The sequence below is a fragment of the Anas acuta genome, chromosome 8 (genome assembly GCF_963932015.1).
Source record: "Anas acuta chromosome 8, bAnaAcu1.1, whole genome shotgun sequence".
NCBI lineage: Eukaryota > Metazoa > Chordata > Aves > Anseriformes > Anatidae > Anas > Anas acuta.
The window spans coordinates 1,148,863-1,170,719 of NC_088986.1; the positions used below are offsets into that span (position 1 = coordinate 1,148,863).

Consider the following 21,857-nt stretch of genomic DNA (forward strand, 5'->3'; position numbering starts at 1 on the left):
GAACAAAGCCAATATTGACATTTACTAAATATTTTAGTTTCATTTTAGGGGAAAAGATGTCCCATTCCTCAAGACTAGAAGGAAGGGATGCTTTTGGGTGTCTTGATAGTGGCACGCAAACAGAACAGCCACTACTAGGACTGTGAGTGAATACTGCTGAAATCTGGCAGTAGTGAATGTAAGGTTGCTGTGTAAACAATTAACCCTATTTGGTACTAGTTTTTTTTTTTTTTTTTTTTTTTTTTTTTTTTGAGAATGCTAGTGGCAGAAATAATAGCTATTGAAATACTTAATATAGCACAGGAATTACCATTTGCCAACATAAACAGTCACCTCCTGTATTGCTGTGCTCTTGACCTTTGGTTCCTAGCTGTCATTTTCCAAGGAGTTTAGGTTTGGCCTAAAAATAGCTCCTGCTCTTTGCTTGCAGTCTGCAAGCAGGAAGTGGGAGAAAAGCAAGGAGTGACTTTTATACACTCATTGGTTCACAATTGGCAACCTTCACTGACCGACTCTCAATGCAATTTTAAGCAGAAAAAAACATTCTGCCAGTTATTACTTTAACTTAAAGCCCCTTCCAGGAATGCTAGAGGACAGGAGCAGCTGCTACTCTATCAGGATTAAACTACTCAAGTAAAGCACAGACTTGTTACACGACTTGAAAAGCTTCACCTCAAGAGGGACGCGATCTCAGTAATAATTATCTGTCAATTATCAATCCAAAGTTAAGATCTTTTTGAGTCTGCACTCTAAGAGCTGGTGTACATGGACACAGGCACAGCATGTGCAAGCCCTGTGGGAGGAAGGCAGTGCTGAGCTCTGCAGCAATACAGAAGGAGAGCACCGACCTGGTACAGCTGTTTCCTAAAGCACCCAGCAGCCCGTAAGAGCCAGCCGAGACACGCTGGCATGCTGGAAGGCAGTAAAATGGGCACAATTAGCAAATGTAGCCTGAGAACGCACGCTCTTGTTTCTCCAGTCTCCACATTTAGGCTTGGGCAGCCTGAGGTACCCAGTTAATGCACAACACAGACTTCGTTACTAAAATAAACCACCAATCATTTAACTTAATTAAATGTAGCACTGTATACAGAATCACAGAATCACAGAATTTTCTAGGTTGGAAGAGACCTCAAGATCATCGAGTCCAACCTCTGACCTAAAACTAACAGTCCCCACTAAACCATATCCCTAAGTTCTACATCTAAACGTCTTTTGAAGACTTCCAGGGATGGTGACTCCACCACCTCCCTGGGCAGCCCGTTCCAATGCCTCACAACCCTTTCAGTAAAGAAGTTCTTCCTAACATCTAACCTAAAACTCCCCTGGCGTAACTTTAGCCCATTCCCCCTCGTCCTGTCACCAGGCACATGGGAGAACAGGCCAACCCCCACCTCGCTACAGCCTCCTTTAACGTACTTATACAGAGCAATAAGGTCACCCCTGAGCCTCCTCTTCTCCAGGCTGAACAAGCCCAGCTCCTTCAGCCGCTCCTCGTAGGACTTGTTCTCCAGGCCCCTCACCAGCTTCGTCGCCCTTCTTTGGACCCGCTCAAGCACCTCGATGTCCTTCTTGTAGCGAGGGGCCCAAAACTGAACACAGTACTCGAGGTGCGGCCTCACCAGAGCCGAGTACAGGGGGACGATCACCTCCCTAGCCCTGCTGGTCACAGTGTTTCTGATACAAGCCAGGATGCCGTTGGCCTTCTTGGCCACCTGAGCACACTGCTGGCTCATATTCAGCCGACTGTCCACCATCACTCCCAGGTCCTTCTCTGCCTGGCAGCTCTCCAACCATTCCTCTCCCAGCCTGTAGTTCTGCTTGAAACTACGTCAGCCCCGGCTTTAGCACCTTTAGCTCAATACACTGGTAAGGATCTGACTTAGCCCTTTCATTACAGCATGTTAATGACTTTCACAACAACGAGGTCTAAGGATCAAGGAGGTTTACTTTATTACTATAAATTGTTTTATGTTCTTATACTTCACATATAAATACCTTGACAACTAAAAAGGCACATCTATGAAGACATCATGCACCTTGTCCGTGTCTGTATTTTGTTACAAGAACTATCAGGTTCTCTGCACTGTCAGAAAGAAAAGGCTAGAACTGCTTTTATGACATATACCTCTCTGTATTGACAAAATACTTCAAACAGTTGGTAAAAATTTACATTTCTACAAATTCTAAAAAATGACACTTCATATCTAAATGGCAAGTTCCACTTTGCCTAGGGCAAAAGGACAGTTTAAAAAAAAGGTGATTTGACTCATCAGATTCTAAAATTCAAGCACCACTTACAGTTTTATTCCAAAACTTACTGATTCTAACCAGTAAGGTTTCAGTTCCTGGCATAACAGCCTGTTTTATACGTACAAAGCACTTGCTGCTTCCTGTTTCTGTGTCTTCCATCAGCATCCTAAAAATAAAGATGAATGTTCATACTTCAATGAAAACACAGAATTTACAAATATGTTTCTTTAAAGGATTTGTCCCTTAACACCTCTAGATTACCATTTCAGCCTGTTCCCTTTATTCCCAAACGAAGTAAAAGAATTCTTTTTAGTATATAACATATTTAACTCAAGCTAAAATGGCAGGCTTAACAGTTTTGTCACTGTACTTCATTTTTAAAAAGATGGAGTTGTTATAATCTTTTTGAAATACAGATGAAGAAAAATGCATTCTCTAAAAAGGAATGAGGTAAAGATTCACACATTCAGTGGCGTAAATAAATACCAGTAAAGTTTTATAGGAACAGGAATATAAGTTTACGGGTTTTATTATCAAAGGTTTGTAAAACAATTTCAGAAACTGTACATCAACATGGCACAGACTGTAGCCTACTTTTGTCTTTTTACCTGCACAAAAGTAAAAGCTCTTGAACTTCTGTAACTAAGAAAACAGCTTGCCTACCTACTTTGCATATAACATGGAATCACTGTGTGCATAAGATTACTACTGCAGTGACAGTAACACAAATTTATTAGTTTATACAACTTGAGATCAAGTAGAAAGTACATTATCAAGTAGACTTGCTTTTAAAAGCATACAAAGATCAATTTTAAAATGCACTACCTTTTTGCAATACGTCTAGCTCATTAACAAATAAAACAACCTGGATTATGAAAACTGCACAAATCAACCTTTAATCACCGGGTACAGTTCAAGCAGAGACTTTCACTCCCAAGACCCAAGATGAGAAGCTAAGAACCATTACAACTTGTCACTTTTTGCTGCCTGGGATGGATTTGAACTGACAGATTAAAATAAGTCCTCAAAAAGGTCAGTGCATTTTAACTTTGTCAAAGCCAAACAAAATCCACCGGAAAAAGAAAAAAAAAATAACAAAACAAAACGAACAAAAAAGCCCAGCTGTATGGCTTAAAAACAAAACAAAAAACCCTACCTATATCAGAATGGTTATTTTCAGATGTACTGTCATTTTCTGTGTAGTCACACTTAAGACCCTTAAGTAGATCCACCATATGTTGTAAGATTTTAGAACATTTAGGATGTTTCTGCCACAATCAACATGCAGTCAGTGCATTCCCTATACTGCTCTATTACTGCAATGAATCAAATTCTAGAAACACTATCATAAGTGAGCTGATTTACTAAAGGAGGTCATACAACAAACAGTCCATGCCTGCTGTAGATGCATGCAGCTTTTTGCTTTTGCTTGAAGCATCACCGAGTTAGTAAAGATTGCTTGGATACGCAATCCCTTTCGTCCGGAACAAGAATGGTTACCTTTCTATAAAGCTTTTGATGGGAGTTAGTATCAGGAGCTTTACAAACCATATATAGCTTAGAGCTGTATACATCTAGATTTAGGATTAACAAGTACAGCATAAAAGAATCACACAGGAATGACACTGATGCACGTCTGCAGCTGTGTTGACTGCAAAGGCAAAATTCAGTCACTCATATCCATGTCTTCTTCGTGATGATCATCCCCATTTACTTTGGACTCCCTTGATGAATCTCCGCTTCCTTTATCTGCTGCAGACTCCTTCACTTTAGGAGAAGAAGAATCCGCCATTTTCTTTTCTTCCTTTTTCTCCTTCTCGCTGTCATATCCTTGTTCTTCTTCATCATAATCCCTTGTGACCTGCTTCGCCGAGATAAAAAAAATAAAAATTACAATTTGCTTTCAAAGCCCCTGAGGGTTTAAGGTTAATGCTACAGTAAAGGTGGTGAATAAACAGGTTTTTAAAACATACTTTCACATCTTTATCACTTTCGGATTTTCGTTCTCGATCCTTCTCTTTGTCTTTGCTTTTTTTTTTCTTGCTGGTTGATCGTTCCCTCTCATCTCTACTTCTCTCTTTGTCTTTATCCTTCTTTTTTTCCTTTTTATGCCTATAATGTTTAAGAAGAATGAAAATCACAGTCACACCATTCCATAAATAGAACACAAATTACATCCAGACTGTTACCCACTGTTTTTTAAAAATCTAAACGGAGAAAGAGTCATGTGCAACTAAGATGCACCATTTGCTTTCAGAAAATAACCAAACATGCTGATTTCTTGGCTCCAGATCAAAAACAAACACTGCAAAGTGAAGCCTAATAAATGTTTTTGTTAAGAATAGCAACATTATAGTGGTTTAAGGAGAACCGCAACTTCCACATTTAGGGAAAAATGATCATAAAATGGCTAGGCCACATAGAATTTAATTGACCAGTACTGTATAGAGCCAAATAGGCCAGGAACTCGGGATGTCTCTTACTCCTCACCCCTAGAATACCTCATTTTGGAACTCTTGGTACTAACAAGCTCTATGCTTGAAGCCAATTAAATTATGATAAAATGTAGCAGGCAGCAGAGATCCACTCTCTCTTAAGAAGTCAACCCATGGCCTAGGTAGAAGAAACATGCCAAACGAACCACCTGCGAGCTGACCCCACTGTGATCTTTACTGTAAGTTCAGGTTCAGAATTTTCCACCAGCTTTTTGTAGCCAGTTGGTACTGACCTTCTTGGAGATGGGGACCGGGACATTTTCCTTTTAGGAGACCTGGGTTTTTTAGGTGACCGTGTTCCACTCCTGCTTCTTCTACGTCGTCTTTCTCTGTAAGGAACAGAAATTAAAGCCTTTCTTTTTTTCCTTTTTTTTTTTTTTATTTTTTTAAGCTACAAATGCATCCATGGCTCCATAGTTAGTACTGGTCAAAATGTAATAAATATGGATTATAAATGGAAATTGATATTTACTATTTGCAGTACTGCAGAACCCCTGCAGTTGCTGATCAGCAGAGTAAACTGTTCTCTGTTCTACCACCACCTTAATGAATAAATGAACAGTTTCAACTCTTTTAGGGATGCTGACTCTTACTTTATCCATAACAGACACAAAACAATTTGTTGTTACTACAGTAAGTAGATTTTCAAAGCCACTTTCAAAAAGAACACGACTATACATCATGCCAGTATATATTCCAGAAGCCAGGAAATAGTTTAAAAGTGATACAGAGCAAGGAGTACTGTGCTTTGGGGTCAAAGAGAAACTATTCTAAGCCCAAATGATACCTCCAGAAAATTACAGGAAAAAAAATAGTCTTAGAGACACAGGTGTAGAGAGTACACATGCACTTGTACAAGCACATGCGCATGCATCCAATATATCCGCATCAATCATCAACCTATTAAATACAAGAATGTTCCTTCTATGAAGTGGATAAAGCACACTGGAAATAGAGACTACAGAAATTTTTCAAGTTACTATACCTGCTTGTGCTTCTAGATCGTCTAGTTGTGCTGTAGCTCTTGGGAGGAGTTTTAGAACGCTTCTTCTCTTTCTCTTCTTTCTTTTTATCCCTTTTAGTAAAATACACATTTTAAGTCATTTTCAGACTATTCATGTATTCGCTACTACTGCTATATCAGAAAGTGAATGAAGACATGATTGGATAGCATAATTATTTCTTTTATTTCTGGGGCCAGTTATATTATGTTAATGGAAAAGAAGAAAGATGACCTTTATGGAGAAATAAAAGAAGAGCTCTTTTATAACTACTGTGCACGAACAGCACAAACTCTTCAAGTCTAGATACCTACATTTCCTGTTTTCTAACGATAGCTAATGCATGCTGCAACTGTTGACTCCTAGGAAAAGCACATTACCTCTTTTTATGACTAACTGCACATGTGTAGGACAAACTAAAAAGATGCAACAAGAGATTGCTATTAAAGAGCTGTTTGTTCATTTTTCCCCGGATTTTTTTTTTTTAATTAAACACCAGAATTTAAATTAATTTCTAGAAAATACAGTAAGTTTAGTGAAGGATTACCTGGTTTTGGATGTGCTCCTAGATCTTCTGCTTCTCTCTCTGGAATGAGACCTTCTTCGCCTTGGACTTTTAGATCGCCTCCGGCTTCTCGATTTTGAATGGGACCTTCTCCTTGATCTGCTTCTTGACCGTCTACCAATAATACATTGGACACGTGAGTTAAACACACGAAATGCTGATATACTACTCAGAATTCATCATCTCAATACTGACAGTGTTGCAGTGCAATGATTCAGAAAACAGAATAAAGAGTACAGAAAACCAAGCAAAGGCGTCACATTCAATCCAGTGAGGAAACAGAAAAAATGGAGTGCACAAATGCTAGACATGAAAGAAGAAAGGATGCTTCAGTCAGCTCTCTTACTACGCTCATTGTGAAAAAATAACAGTCCTATAGTAGAGAAAAAATGGCAAGTCACATTGAAATGTGAAGAACAATTTTAAAATGCTAAAACCAAATAAGGGCCAATTACAGAATATGCAAATAGCAAAGAACTACAAATGAGAGGGTCATAGTTAAAATGGCTTTGCACAGACGGCTAGCATGGACTGCTTAATTGGAGGTGACAAGCCAACAATGCATTTGTTTAGGTAGGTCAGTACTAAGATCTTTAGTCAGGATACCCACACAGACCTAGGTTTTGATTTTTGACTTGGATAACTTCCACCACGCTGAATTGCTGCACATACTAGAAACAAGCAGCTCAACAGATAAACGTTCAATGTACATCAATAATCATGCTCACAGAAATTTCTCAGTACTTCCTTCTAAGACAAATTATAATTACATAGGCACACTGGAAAGAGATTGAAGAAAGAAAAGAGGTTTAAGGAACTAGTCCAAAATGGACTGCCTATGGTAGCTTAAGTGTTGATAGCAGTAAGACCTATGTAAAAATCAAGGCTTTATGCCATTTCCTATCTGAAACAAGAAACTGTAAGTTATTTAAAAACAGAGTCCAAACACTCCTAGAAAAGGAAGCCCTGTCAGAAGATGTCCCATTCTTACTGTTCCTGAAGTTCTTGCTGCAGTGGCTTAAGGTATTTTTGAGATATTTTTGCTAGCATTACCCTCTCAACTTTCCTATAAAGACAGGAACAGGCCTTCATCTCACACTATATTCAAGTCAAACCATGGTCGTAGTTTCTTTAGAAAATTTGCATTCTTTTTTTTTTTTTGTCAGCCTCCATGAGTCCAGCATCACTTTGAAGCAGTAATTCTGAAGAATTGTTCTGTTTTTTCGTTTGTGTGTTTTTAAGTAAATGCAGTAACTACCTGTGTCTAGATGAAGAAGGTGTCCTCCTCCTCCTCGAGCGTGATCTTGACCTTGAATGCCTTCGTTTTTCATCTTTTTTATCTGGAGTTGGAAAGGAAAACTATAGTTAAAGAGATGCTAACATTATTTTAGTAATCTAAAACTAGAAAACTACAAAATAGAAAAATATTTACTAACTTCTACAGGAATTAAAGGAAAACATCGCCATGAACAAACTTATCAAGGATGTCAAAGTTAAGTCTCTTGCTGTTTCCAATGAAGTCTCAGAGATGGCAATATGAGCTTCAAACAGGGGAAGCTCAAGCATTTTGCTATCTTCAAATCAAGTCAATTTTGGAAAACAAACAGATGATTCCCTGCATCATTCTGCTGGACACTTGCAGCATTAACACTGTAGCACAATTAAACACTTGTGAACTATCAATTCGGTCACCATGAAAGCATTAAGCCAATATTGTGCTGACCATTACTTTTTGCCATACACTATGTGGGAAAAACACCTTGAATTGAAAATTCCATGATTTAAAATTACCTGGCTCTATAGCAGCAGAAATTAATGACTGTGCTTCTCGTACTCTTTTCATTGCTTCTTCTATTTCTTTACTGGAGGTATCTGATTTCAGACTTGGCGAAACAAGACCTGCAGCTACATGGTTCAACCTGGAATAGAAGAACAGAATGTTATCTATTCAGTACGTCAGAATCCAAAAACCACAATCCTCCATTGTCAGTTTATAGCCTATCCAAAATGACTGATCCAAGTGAACCAGAACCTGTCTGCGTTTTGTCATCACTCAGATAACAGAGAAGTTTATGATGAAAAAGTCCAGAATGAAGCCTGTAGTGACAACAGTTGTATAAAATACTAGCACACGTGGCTTTATAATTCTAGTAAGCTCTAAACAGTAGGAGAGTTCACATTGTCTTGCATAGGCAAGTTTCTAACGACACTTTTCAGTACATTTTTGTATAATGCAATTTCAATTTTCATCACCTGAAAGAGCAGCTCCACAGGAAACAATACATTACACACTAGAAAGTCATCTTCCACTCTATAAGCCATACTGAGAACCCCACAAACAGTGATGAAAATTAAATTTCCTAAGTTCTGCTCTACATGGTAGTTTTAAAGACAATCAGGCATACCCAACATACCTCTGGCTGATATTATTTTATATATTACCCTTGATAACTAGTTTGTTCAATTAGTTGTACGTTCTCTACTTACAGAAATGTCAATTTAAAAGAGAATAATATACTGGAATAAAATTAAAAATGAAGGTAGAACACATCGAGCTTTATCCACCGGTATAGATCAGATGGCTTTGACTTAATACAAGAACAGTGCTTCCCTACTTGCTCTTCACATGTTATAACGTTTTGGACAAAATTGTTGCTTTTCTATAAAGTTAAATAAAAACTAGCAAATACATGTGTTTATTATTTGCTCCTTCTATAAAGTAAGTAGATCTGCTATCTTTTATTACCTTCTGACAGCTGTAACATAACATATGTATTCTTATTCTAGTCTTTTACAACTGTTGCTCACTTCAGAATATTCTTGGCCATAGCTTGTTTTGCCCCTCTAGCAAATATGTCATACAAGGAACTAAATTTCTGTCTTTAACACAATGAAATTCCAGGGATGGATTGGTGTTATTCCATAGATACAAGGTTGAATAATCTTAGTTTCCTACCCCTCTTCCCCTTACTACAGAAAATAGAACCCACAACAGATTTCCAAGATAATAGGTATCTCCGAAAGACTGGATATTGAATCACAGATGTAATTGCCAAGATTAAGTGTATTGTACAAACATCTGTAAATAATGAAGCTTACTTTGGATCCACTGTGCTCATAAGTTTTAGTAGCTGATCTGCCGCAAGAGACTGTGGGGAAAAAAAAGAAGTTAAAAGCATGTCGGAAGATGCATGTGCTTAAGATTATCCCCACCCTCAGCAGTGACTATACAAAAATCCCAGCAGTACCTATACAAAAATCTCTACAGATGGAAAGAAAAATAGAGGGGGACGAGGACAAAAAACAACCCCCCAATAAGTTACCAACAGAAAGATACACCACTCTATTTTAAAACCTGTGGATGGGGGCAAGGGTGGGGATGAAGGTCTGACCACTACATTTCATGGATGCTTAAGTACTTCTTTTTCCCCCCAAAGGAACCAAACAGCCTTTCCTGGGTGGTACCAAGGCACTTCAAAATGCAAACTGCTACATAGTTCTGGTATTTGCAAGTTATTTCTCTGTCACTCCAAGAGAATAGCAAACTCATTAGGGAACTAAGTCACATGCCCATGGGAAGTCTTCAATGTCAACTTCTAAATATGCAAAAGCTCCTTTACTCTAAGAATTTAATTACAAAATGTATTTTATAGCTCTTAGGAAAATCCATGTATTATCACTACTGGTAACATCACGAACCAATGGTACATTAACAAAGCAAAATGTTTTGTTCACGATAAATTAATTTATATGGAGGCAGCGATTTGCTGAATCCAAACAGCTTTACAATCTACAGGCCTAAAGAAAAAAAGAAAGAGTGATTCATCACTCCAAATGTGTGTTTTTCTAATTTGCAATTCGAATGTTTATTTTGCTTCTTTTATTTCATTGCCACTATTATTTGGTTTTGTGTGGCATGCAGAAACAGAATGCTAAATGAAGGATTTCTTAAGGAAGCATTAATAATTTAATGCAATGTTTATCCACAGAACATGCTCTCTGTACAGTATTTGGTTCTTATATAAGCCTTTGGTGATGTTTTAGAATCACAGAATCATAAAGGTTGGAAAAGACCTCCAAGACCATCTGGTCCAACCAGCGCCTTACCAGCAATGTCACCCTCGTTCAAACCCAAATACAGTACTTCCTGATCTTCATGTTGGTATTTAATACACTGGTGAACACTAAAAGCATCATGAATCTTAGCGCATCTATTGACGTGCTAGGGACAATAAAGCCAATTTTAGAATGTGTGACATACCTGAGAGTTTAAGTTTGCTCCAGGAAGCCCAAGAGCAGCTAGGGCAGGATCAAGAGCAGGAGCTCCTAAAGCAGCTAAAGGAACAGCACCAATCTGTAACAAAGACAGCAATTAGTCAAAACCATATTAAAAATTGATAAAAGGCTGATAATTCAAGGTTTACAAGCATTACATGCATGGAGATCTGAAGCTAGCCAGAGAAAACTTTATAGCAAGGTCAGTAAGAATACTTTCTATAAATACTCTAAAACGAGTGTTTCCACTGCATCCCAGCAGGTAGGGGGGAAAAAAAAAGTAAAACCTTCCAATACATCCAAGAAATAGTTTAAAATGAAATTCTGTCAAGAGTTACCATGAAAATTCATTAAAAGTTTCTGAACCAATTACCTCCTATTTAAGTCAGTTCAGGATTTGAAATTAACATATTTTATGTTAAAAGACACTTATATGTTTCTTTATTTTTCTATAATTTGGTTTAAAATGGCAAAGAGTTTAAAAAGCTTCTGGGGGAACGGGTCTGAATTCCTTAAGACATGGATCTAGAAGCCTCATAAAAGAACAGCATTTTTCGGCCATTTAAAGCAAGATGACCAAAACACAGACTGGAACCGATCTGCTCAAAAACTCATGGTCTTAGACTAATCGAACGGTTCACAGTTGCTGTGAGGTCTTGCTCTCCCTCCCATTACTTCTCACTTCTTCCTTTTGGTCTTCTCTGGCAATTCTGAGTGTCATTTGTCAACCAATTCAACAAAGCTGTCAGAGAAATTATTGTTGGGCTGCCTGCAACAAGCTTCTTCCATAACCTTCAGGTTTCAAAATTATACTTCAGACTTTTCCCTCTACATTAGGTTAAAAGGAGTTTCTGAACAGTGGCAAGTACATCTGCAATGCAATCGGAAGTAACAGAAGCTATACGAAGTCCTAAGCACAAGCTGAAGATTTAATCTGAAAAGTGCAGAATTCATGAAGCCTAACTCCTATTAATTTTACTCTTGCACTTTCTCTTTTTCGTAGTAAGCTATGTTCTTTGACAGAATTCTTCCATACTGTACTACTCTTACTGCTCAACCTCCATGTGAATTTTTGTGAAGTTAGATAGAGAAAATATATACTGCAATTTTTCCCCCCTTTAAGCTGGAGTATTAATGGAAGTTCTCTCCCCACAGCACATCACTCTCTCAAACTTCACAAGTTTAAACTTCCATCTGTAAGATCTCTATTCCTTGCCCAATTTGTCAGTAAGTGTACAATGGAGGAAAGAGGGATAACAAATAGATACAAACACAGAGGTCATGAAACACCAGAAGTGTCATATTAGGGAAACAGAAGAATTCCACCTAGCACCTGATTACTGCTTTGCCACAAATTGTATCAGAAAGCTGTAACAACACTATCCATCAAGATATACAAGCTAAGACATTCTATGAATCAGCATTAGCACAGTGTATTTGCCCCCCACTCCATCAAAGAAACACAACAACAACAAAATAATTAAATCAGCTTCTAACAATATATTTAATAGTTTCCCTTCATGTCAGTCTTAATTGGAAAGCCTACCTGAGAAAGTGGGTTGGGAGTAGGCAGGAGTCCACCCCCAGGCAGCAGACCTGCCACAGCATTAGCTGGTGCCAAGAGAGACAAAGCCTTAGTCTCATCAGGAATAACTCCTGCAGAGAAATAGCCTGGCATTAGAACGCATTCTATTTCAATAGCAGAAAATACACAAATACACCCAGAAAATGTCTCCCTGATACACCACCTGAGTTTGTTGAAAGTACTTATGTTGGCTAAAATACAAAGCTTGATGTCTATTAATATTTATCATTAAATTTTTTGTCAGAACGAAACTTCAATGTGTGAAAATTTGACTGTTCCTTTTTCTCTACAAATGGTTAAGTATCTAGAGCAAAAAAATAGCACAATACACACTACTTTTTTGTTAACACTGCCAAGATTTCATCACCTGTACTCGATTTTTAAGTCATGAACCAAACGTAAGCAAGCACAGTCGGTTCTCCAGGGGTGTGCTCTCAACTTTCAAAAGCTGTTTTATGAACAACGACTCGTGTCGGCTGCTTCACTATAAAGCACACAGAAAAATCAAGATACACAAGACAAAAAAAGTTTGATTTAGGGGTTAATAATATGGTACAGTTCACTATGTTTTCTTTTACACCTACCATATAAATTTTGTAAAACTTAAGAGAAGGTATGGAAATATATTTTGTTGAATCAAGCGTAGGGCTTTTGCTGACTTGTCAAATAAAAATGAAAGTCTGCAGATCTTCAAATACACGCTGTGTGTGTGTGTCTGTGGGTGGGCAGGTGCATACGTACAGTATATGGTGGCACATTCCTTACCTGTGCAGTAAAATGCTTATGTTCCAATATGTGCCATGCTTATTGTACCAAGAATGCTGCTACATACTGCCATTTCAGAAGAAACTTCCGGCCCCAAATCTTGCAGCCAACTAAGACAAGTGTCTTATTTTACTGCCTGCTCTGCACATATCATTTTTAAGGGTCCTACTGTGAAACAAGTACTTATGTAGGTATTTTTTATTCTATCCAACAGCAAAAGCCCTATACAGATGGATTAATTTGTTAATGTGCCCAAGCCCCCAAAATGAGAGTTCAATAAAACAATTTTACTATATATTTGCAAATACCAGTAGTGTTTCTGTAATACATATTAAGAAACTGCATCTCATCATAAAACATACAATATGTACAGGGCACTTAAGAGAAACTGGATAAGCTGCAGAAGAAAACTGTTGGGTGGTATTTTCAGCAGGGCCTGGTATATAGTTCAGGCTGAACCAGGGAAAAGAACTGTAAAACACAACAACAAAAAAGAAAAACCACTGTTAAATAAAGGTAATGGTTCCTTCCACCTATACTGAGAGTGCCGATAATATAAACAAATGTATAATACACAGCACTGTTATCTTGCTTGTGTCATTGAGCTGTCATCAATTTAGATACCAAAAGTTATGGAGGGAGAGGGGGGGAAAAAGGTCATTTAGATAAAGGGCATTAATGCATAAATATATTAACATACCTACAGAAAGATTATGGGGTAATTTTGCATGCAAAATTATGTCTCAGAGGATATTTATAAATTATATCTAAACATTTCAAATTAGTGCAACTACAACATTTCTGGCATCTAAATACAAATCCTCAGACTTATTTTGAGACACCTCATAGAAGATCTGCATTCATTAAAAAAAATCATGCATCTGATCCTCTAATTGTTTTTTTAAAAAAGTATTTAGAAATAAATAAACTACAATTTAAAAAAAAAAGCAATGAGGCCCCTCACCAGTTAATTTTCATGCTTCAAGAGTTTTTTTTACTGCTGCTTTGTTAGAACCATGAAATACTGTATGAATGTGTAGAAATGAAAGAAAAAGAAACAGACAAAAGAAACAAACATTAACCAAAGAACCTAAATACCCCCCCCAGCCACCTTTAATCTTAGAGTTCCTTCCAAATCTAGGAATATCACAGTGAAAATTACAATTAATACTAAACCTTACCGTAAACTTTGTGTATAGTTCTATAACACAAAGCAACAGCCAACACCAAAATGTCTGTGTATGCTACAATTGGAGTGCACTTGTGATATAGGGGATAAGTACTGCACTAAACAGATAATAAACATTCACTTTAGTGACAGGCAATATTAATACAGAATTATCACAGTAGAAAACAAAAGCAAAAAGGGCCCAGTTCAGCACACCAGTTAAGCATATGCCTGACTTTAAGCACGTGAGCAATTCCACTGTGGCTTTAAGAATTTTGCTGTATCGTGCTTCAATAAGTTGTTGACTTGGGAGCCTGGCAGTATGTATTTGGAGGGAAAACTATACTCCAATACAGGGACAAAAGCATATGATTACAAAACCAGGGGGCATAACTTTACTGGCTGAACACATCTCTTGTGATATGCCACAACAGTATGCCAAACCCATTATCATTCTGATTTACCACCACAAGAAACAGCCCATAAGGAACCCCGTGACTTAAACGGGCCCATTAAAATACAATAAATGGGTATTTTATTTTCTTTATCCAGTCCAAACCAAAACTACTGGGCAGATTTCTCTATGTGCCAGATTTATCCACCATCAAGCACAATGGACAAGTCAGACGGACAAAGAGAAAGTTGTTTTTATCCTTACTGGAAAAGTTAAACACTAACATTTTTCACCTTAGGCCTTGGAGAGTATTTCAGTATAAGCTCAGGTGGACTGCTACTTTATCATGCTTTAATATAAAGAGGAGAATGAGATGTCTTTCAACTGCTGTTATACCTAACTAGCGAAAGCAGAGGCAATAACTCAACAGCAATTTCAGAACGGGTTCTGTACTAGCAAAAAGCAGCAAGTCTCAGTCAAAGGTCATGCTGCAGATTCCTACAGCCCATAAATTAAGTTTTCGTATCTTTTAAATTGCAGGAATACAAAGATAAGACAGCTCCCCAGGCCTCAAAAGACATTCTATAGCATTATGTCTTGGCAAAAGGTCTGAACCCAGGCCGTGTACCAAATTTATTATTGTAGCATGACTTAATCTGCAGAGGTTGTATTTAATTCAAGCAATTTGGGAAAATCCATTATTTCAGAAGTAAATCAAGAAACAGTACAATGGAAATCAATTACTTCTAAAGCAAGTCTAGAAGAGTTTAATAAGACTTCTGCAAGAAGAGGTGTCTTCTCAGCACTTTGCTTTTAAGTTCCAAAAACCCTGCTCATTGCCTTTCAAATTACTGTAACACCCTAAAATGTAAAAATAAAAAGAAGAAGAGAAAATGTAGTTAACAAGTGGTTACACCAGGAAAACACTTGGGGACTTGAGTGCTTGCTGGCCTTTAGTTAATGTCTAGAATCCCCTGTAGCTGCAGAGGACCCACTGTTTTTCAGTCATCTGGAAGGGCTTTGCATTTGCCTTCTCCACTACAAAAATCACACACACAAATAACAGAGAGAAGAGTTTATTATTTAGTGAAATTCTATCAAATATAGCAAGGCTGAACAAGAAAACTTGGAATAAAAACTAGCACCAGTGCCCATTTGGCACCTCTTGGAAGATCTCACTTCCCAATTAAACCATAATTATTCAAACCCTTGGTATATTGGAGTTCACAATGAGAGTGAATGGCTTTCCAGGGAAGCTCCCAACTAAACGCAGTGGCAGCATCTCCCAAAACGTTCATCTACTCTCCCATGTCCTCTTAGGGTGGGAGGAACCGTTCCCATAAAGAGATTTATCATAGGTGATAGAAGTAAACACTTACAGCAAAATTTCCTTAAAATGTTGACCTGTTTGCGTAAGTTCATTTAGGAAAACATCTCACTGAAATTGATAAAGGGCATAATTTGCAAGTGATTCTGCCTAAACTGTTCGTATTCTAGACTGAAGGCATACAAACCCAGTAAGAGTTAAACTCCCCAGTTTCATTCAGTGTTGCTAAACAACAAAAAAGTATTTAATCCATGGGCAAATTGCAATATACCAAGGGTTTCAAAAAGTTAATCTCTCGTATGTTCGACATTTAACTAATCCTCATTTTTGTGAACTATACTGAAATGAAATGCCATCATATGTTGGCTTCATAGGCCATTAAACAATTCACAAACCTTCTGCATAGGGTACGACTATCAACGCTCTGTCAACGAATACAGTGTTTGTCAGATGCTGGGCCACAACTGCCGAGTCAGGATCATGGAACTTTACAAAACAGACACGCGATGAAACAGGCAAAGGAGAATCACTGAAAAAGAAGGAAAAAGAAATTAGTTAAATGGAAACTTGTCTGCCATTCCGAGACTTGTAACTAACACGGTCTCTCCCCTTCCAGCAAGCTAGAAAGTCATATGGACTGTGTAAAAAAAAAATACAGCTGGATGAAGCTACTTTCCCATAAAATCACAGGAACAGTTTCATTGCCTCACCTGTAATTGGAAATGAATTCTAGTACGCAGGATGCAGCTCTGCCCAGTCACCTACATGCAAATTAGTTTTTGTGACCTATCTGTGGGAAAGGAAGGCTATGAAGTACTCAAGAGAAATAAGATTATCTTACTTCATATACGACAGAAGTTGACAAGAACAGCAGTTTTATACTCTCTGCGTTAGCCCCCACGTTAGGTTTTTGCAGTACACTGTTAAGAGGGTAACGATGCAAAATGCCATTACGATTTTCCCTATTAACACAATTCCAGGAAAGCTTCTAACCCAACCTCCATTATACTTCCCTTAGCCAAACACTCACGCACAGATCTGCCAAGCTCATTTTGAAGGGCTGTACACTGCTAAATATATGCCTACTACTCAGCAGTAACAGCACTAAACCCAAAAATGCAGGAAATTCATGTAGGCAAAACTAAGCTGAAATCTCACTAGCAGGTGAAAACTTTCTGAACAACCCACCAGTAACCATAAAATCCTTTGTAAGACGGGTCCCTGACTACTCCACAGCTCACACAGGTGCCTGTCAGCAGAGCTGTGGAAAAATCCTCGGGCATGGAAAATCCAAGAGACCACACAAGTTTTGAGTGACCATATAGCCAGGAAACTGTGCAGATTTTCCTTTAGCCGGAGGTATCAACCACAAGAAAGCAAAAGAAAATGCTACACAGACAACTGTGCCGCAGATGAGCTAAGAGCTGCCTGCAGAAGACCCAGAGCAGATGCAGCAAGCAGTAGCAAGTCCCTCAAAGCCCAGCTTCTAACCAGGGCCAGATACGGCCACCCTTCAGCTCTGCCCTGAAGTATCAGACACAAATTATTCCGAAGAGCTAGGTCTGAGCAATGCTGAGCAACTCCTCATGACAATCACCTGCCTTTACCAAGCAGGTACCCAGGTACAGCAGTAGTTTTTTGAAGTTCGTCCCACTGCCAAACCGTTTCATCTAAGTTGAAGCAAACTGATCAAGTCTTTAATCAGCTGAGAGAGAACCTGTCAGAATTTAGGAGAAAGGAGAATGACTTTGATACCAAACAAGAACATCTACTACAAGTTCTTGTCAGTGTGAATGCCAAAACTCTACCTAACCTTCACCACCCGGCACAGGCTCAGCCCAACATGCAAGTTACATAAACTCAACAGCTATCTTAAACGAATATCAGGTTACCCTTAAATAGGTACTTTACATCTCATCTGGCATTAAAAACTAGATTGGAGCCAGTGCCTTTTATCTTTTAGAAGTATTAAAACCAGAACTATCCAACCTGTGGCTGTGAACAGAACACTGACAGCAGAGGCCAAGGAAGGCCCTTCCAACCCAACAGAGACACAACACACCAGGAACTCCCAGACATCAGGACGACAAACACAACGACCTACTGCAGCTCGACACTGCACCGATTCTGAAACACAACAGGGCAGCGGGGCACTCCAACCTTCACCTCCTAGCCTCCAAACAGAAGCAGCGTTCCCACACAGCGCAGCCAGCATTTTAAACATTAATCTGATTTCTGAAGGTACGCTCCTGCCGCTTACATAAACCTTCTTGCTCATGTAAAACGAAGCTAGAAGCAGGCTGGAGTGACACGATTGTGCAAGCAAGAGATGCTCTTCAGCATTACCATATTCATACCAGAGTGGGAAGAAACAGAGTAAAAATACCCAGCCATGCTCTTCACTTTGAAGCCCAAGTTGTCATCCTTTTCTCACTGAGCACCCAACTCCCAGTGGCAACTGCAGGCAAAGCCAGGATTCTGCGGAGCGCCTCCGTCTAGCTGTCACTTCAGTTATTGCAGAGGAGGGAAAAGATCTTGCAATTACTGTCATCCAGCTTATCAAATCATTAAAATGTACATTCCTAATTTTATTAAGCTTTAGCACTGTAGATGTTAGTTTTCCATCCAATGTGTTTTTTTCTTGGTAAATTTCTCCATCCGTAACAATTTGACTGGACTGCTCCTGCCCATGAGCAAGGCCAGAACACACACTGGGGTCTGTAACACCGGTAGCAGTTCCGCCAGTAAATCCTTTTGTACTTAAGCTTTGATGTAAAGGCACTTTTCTTAGGCTAAACAGGATGTACTGAAATTAGCTTTTTTAATATGTAAGTGTGTGTGTGGATGTATCTGGTTTTATTTTTTTCAAGCCCTCTCCAAAGTCCATCCCCTCCACTTTTCAGTGCTGCCTGTCACGGAGTTGGGAAAAAGCAGCAGCAGCAGGGGTGACACCCTCCTTTTCAAGGAGGAGAAGTTACGGAGCCTGCTGTGGATTACAGCTGCAACATGAAGCTGAGGAGCATGTAAAGCCCGTAACAGCTGATTAAATAAACTAGAATGGAGATGGACGATGGCAGAGAAGGAGAAATGGAGAGAAGTTAAGGAAGTGTCTGTTCTGGAAGCCCACGATGATAAACTTCTACAGGGGACAGCAGGATCAAAGTGACAGGACAGAGATCAGCTGAGGAGGAGAGCAATGAAACGGGTGCCTGGGAACAGCGTGTGTAAGAAAGAACCCCGGTACAATCCGGGACAGAGAGAGATTCAGATTAGGGAGAGAAATTACACATTTAATTTGTCTTTTACCCCCCAAAAATGAGTGAATGCCAACAGCAGGGAGAAGCCAGGAGGAGGAACTGGAAAGCACTCAAAGAGATGAAAGAACCTGCTGCTGCTAGGAAGTAAACCTCTCTCCAGGGTGAAGTGAAGCTGAAGCCCTCAGAGCATCCCTCCCCTGGCAGCACCGTGTGGCGGCGGAGCAGAGCACTGCCCCCTGGCGCTGCAGCCCGGCAGGGACCTGCCGCGACCGATCCCTGCGCACCCCAGCGGAGACCCGCGGCGGGTCCCGAGGTGCCAGGCAGAGCCCTCGGCATCTCTGCCGGGACAGCCGCACAAAGGAAACAGTGAGAAAAAAAAACTTAAAATAGTCAAATTAGAAATTTAACCCCAGCCCAAAAACCCACGAGTTCTCATTTTCATCAAGAGCACAACCTTTGGCTAATTTAAATGCACTCACAATTTGCAGACGTGCTGTTTTTCCACCAAGCCCTACACTCTGCAGCAAAGACACAATACAGCTCACTCCCGCAGCTCTTCAATATTTTCTCCATCTCTGTGCCAGACCCACTTAGCTACGATGCATTTCCTCTCCTGCGTTCATCTCTTCTATGGCTCTGCCTTTTTCATAAATACTCAGGACCCTTCCCGACATCCCTCCGTGGCGAAGCACTGCCTTCCTCTTTCATTTAGAGTTGAAACCTAAGAAATGTAGGCCAAATGTTTTTGCTGATTTTTAGTCTTCTGCTTTGTGATACTTGGAATCTGGGTCACTGGAGTTATTTGCATCGTGCTGCCTTTCCCTTGGTCAGCAGCGAGCCCTCAGGGGCACGGAGTAAAGGCAGGCGGCTCACTGATCTTCTGTAGAAATCAAGCAGCCCAGCTGAAACCACAAAACCCCCAATGCCAGAACAAAGGAGGCAGAAGGCAGCAGGTAAGTGCAGCCCAGCCTGGTGGAAACAAACTTACACCGGGACACAATCCAAGAAGTTTCCCTTGAACACAGGTATCCCCTCGTACCAAACTAGTATCAGACACTACAGACACCAGGATTCAATTCAGACTCTCCAGAGCCAGCTGTCCCGCCTCACAGCCCAGCCCTACAACACGCCCCTCACAGGCTTCTGAGCCAGGTCTCGTGGGGCCACCACTTCACAGCACACTGGTGCAGAGGAGGTAACTCACCAACACACAGCCAGCCTCAGCTGTGCCAAAAAGAGAGCTGCTGGGATGAGCTTTTTTTTCCCCCCCTCTCAGAACACTTCATTCTGAAACCACAGAAGCCATCTTCTGACACCTTAGTTAATGTGTATCTAAAACAGTACAAAGTTTCAGAAGCAGAGCTCACCTATAGTAACCTCTCTTAAAACCTGGACAAAACATTAAAGTATTGAGCAGCACGTCAAATAACCACATTTTTTTTTAAAGGCGGTTCACTCGGTTGGCTGCTGAGCACCGCCGCTGTGCCGCTGCAGTACGGCTGTCCCGGCCCTCGCACAGCAGCGCTCAGGCCTGGCACTGTCCCACACCCAGCTACAAACACATCCCCCTTCCTTCCGCACCTAATTCCCGACATGAAGTCACCGCTGGCCAACTCAAAGGAACTGCACGGAGCCCCAAAGAACTGATCCTCAATGTGATCTGTGACCGGCTGGCGGGACGGACGAGCACCCCCAGCTTTGGGCTAGCAGCGATTGAAGGCTGAGTGATAAAAACCTCCCTCTGCGATGCCTTTTTCCCTGAAAATGGCACCTATCAGGTCTGTGGATCAGCCCCCAGCCGCCCGCTTTGTGCACAACTTTTACCAGGGAACCACGCTGCTGTCCTTAACACCAGCTGGCGACCAGGCCCCCAGCAGCCTCCTGCAGCCCCGCTGCCTGCCCAGCACGGGCGGCTCCGCCGGGAAAGAGGCCGCGAAGGCCCCCCCAGGCCCCACACCCGCGGCTCGGGGCCGTGCCGAGCCGTGCCGGGCGCCATGGCGGCGGGAGGCGTGCCGGGAGGGGGGGAGGGGAGGCGGCCGGGCCGACTCACTCCGGGGGGAAGAGGCGCAGCTCCTCGATCTTTCCCAGGAAGCCGAAGAGCGTCCGCATCTGCTCGGAGCTGGCGCTGGGGGACACGTTGGTCACCTGGATCACGTCGGTGCCGCTGCTGGAGGCCATCGCGCCGCCGCTGCGAACACACGGGGAGAGGGGGGTCAGCGGCCGAGGGCCGGGCGGCTCCCCCGGCTCCGGGCGGCTCCGGGAAGCCCTCAGCGGCCCCCCCCGCCCGGCCGGGTCCCGTCAGGGCCGCTCCCGGCCCCCGCCGCCCCCGCCGCGCCGCGCGGCGCCTCACTCACCCGCCCGCCGGGCCGCAGTATCCCACAATCCCCCGCCGCCGCCCACCGCGCAGGCGCAGCGCGCGCGCGCCCCGCCGCCGCACGCAGCCCCGCGGCCCGCACCGAGCCGCCGCCGCCGCCGCCGCCGCTGCCACTACGCATGCGCGCGCGCCCCCCCTCCCGCCTTCGGCCGGGGACGCGCGGGGGGGGCGGCGCCTGCGCAGTGGGGCTGGGGCGAGGGGGGTGGGGGGGAGGCTGCGGCGCCTCAGTGCGTGCGCGCCGCGGGTGTGGCGCATGCGCAGTGCTCTGTTGGTTCCTGAGGGACCAAAAGTGGTTGTAAAATAATCACAGAATCACAGAATTTCTAGGTTGGAAGAGACCTCAAGATCATCGAGTCCAACCTCTGGCCTAACACTAACAGTCCCCACTAAACCATATC

General features: G+C 41.4%; 1 protein-coding gene across 3 annotated transcripts; it reads right to left on the minus strand.

Moving 5' to 3' along the window:
- Positions 1-2,766: 2,766 nt before the first annotated feature.
- On the minus strand, positions 2,767-21,572 carry SRSF11 (serine and arginine rich splicing factor 11). Of its 3 annotated transcripts, none has more exons than XM_068689850.1 (13): positions 21,440-21,572; positions 21,136-21,273; positions 16,224-16,357; positions 12,136-12,245; positions 10,576-10,668; positions 9,414-9,463; positions 8,106-8,233; positions 7,573-7,654; positions 6,297-6,428; positions 5,734-5,823; positions 4,982-5,077; positions 4,227-4,365; positions 2,767-4,114 (listed from the first exon to the last, which is right to left on the minus strand). In XM_068689850.1, exons 2-13 carry the CDS (start codon positions 21,261-21,263, stop codon positions 3,920-3,922), a joined length of 1,377 nt encoding a protein of 458 aa, XP_068545951.1. In that variant the 5' UTR covers positions 21,264-21,273; positions 21,440-21,572; the 3' UTR covers positions 2,767-3,919. The 3 variants fall into 3 exon arrangements, with proteins under 3 accessions (XP_068545951.1, XP_068545950.1, XP_068545952.1); XM_068689849.1 differs by having other exon boundaries at positions 2,767-4,117; XM_068689851.1 differs by lacking the exons at positions 16,224-16,357; positions 21,136-21,273; positions 21,440-21,572 and adding an exon at positions 12,542-16,218 and having other exon boundaries at positions 2,767-4,117.
- Between the last annotated feature and the right edge of the window lie 285 nt (positions 21,573-21,857).

What these genes read in the sequence shown, in the direction of transcription:
- SRSF11 (XM_068689849.1), bottom strand. Translation starts at nt 21,263, where the DNA reads ATGGCCTCCAGCAGCGGCACCGACGTGATCCAGGTGACCAACGTGTCC. An exon ending in AGTCGTACCCTATGCAGAAG is followed by an intron (nt 12,246 to 16,223) that starts GTTTGTGAATTG and finishes ATTTCTCTGCAG; the next exon opens with GAGTTATTCCTGATGAGACT. An exon ending in TTCTGCTGCTATAGAGCCAG is followed by an intron (nt 7,655 to 8,105) that starts GTAATTTTAAAT and finishes TTCCAACTCCAG; the next exon opens with ATAAAAAAGATGAAAAACGA.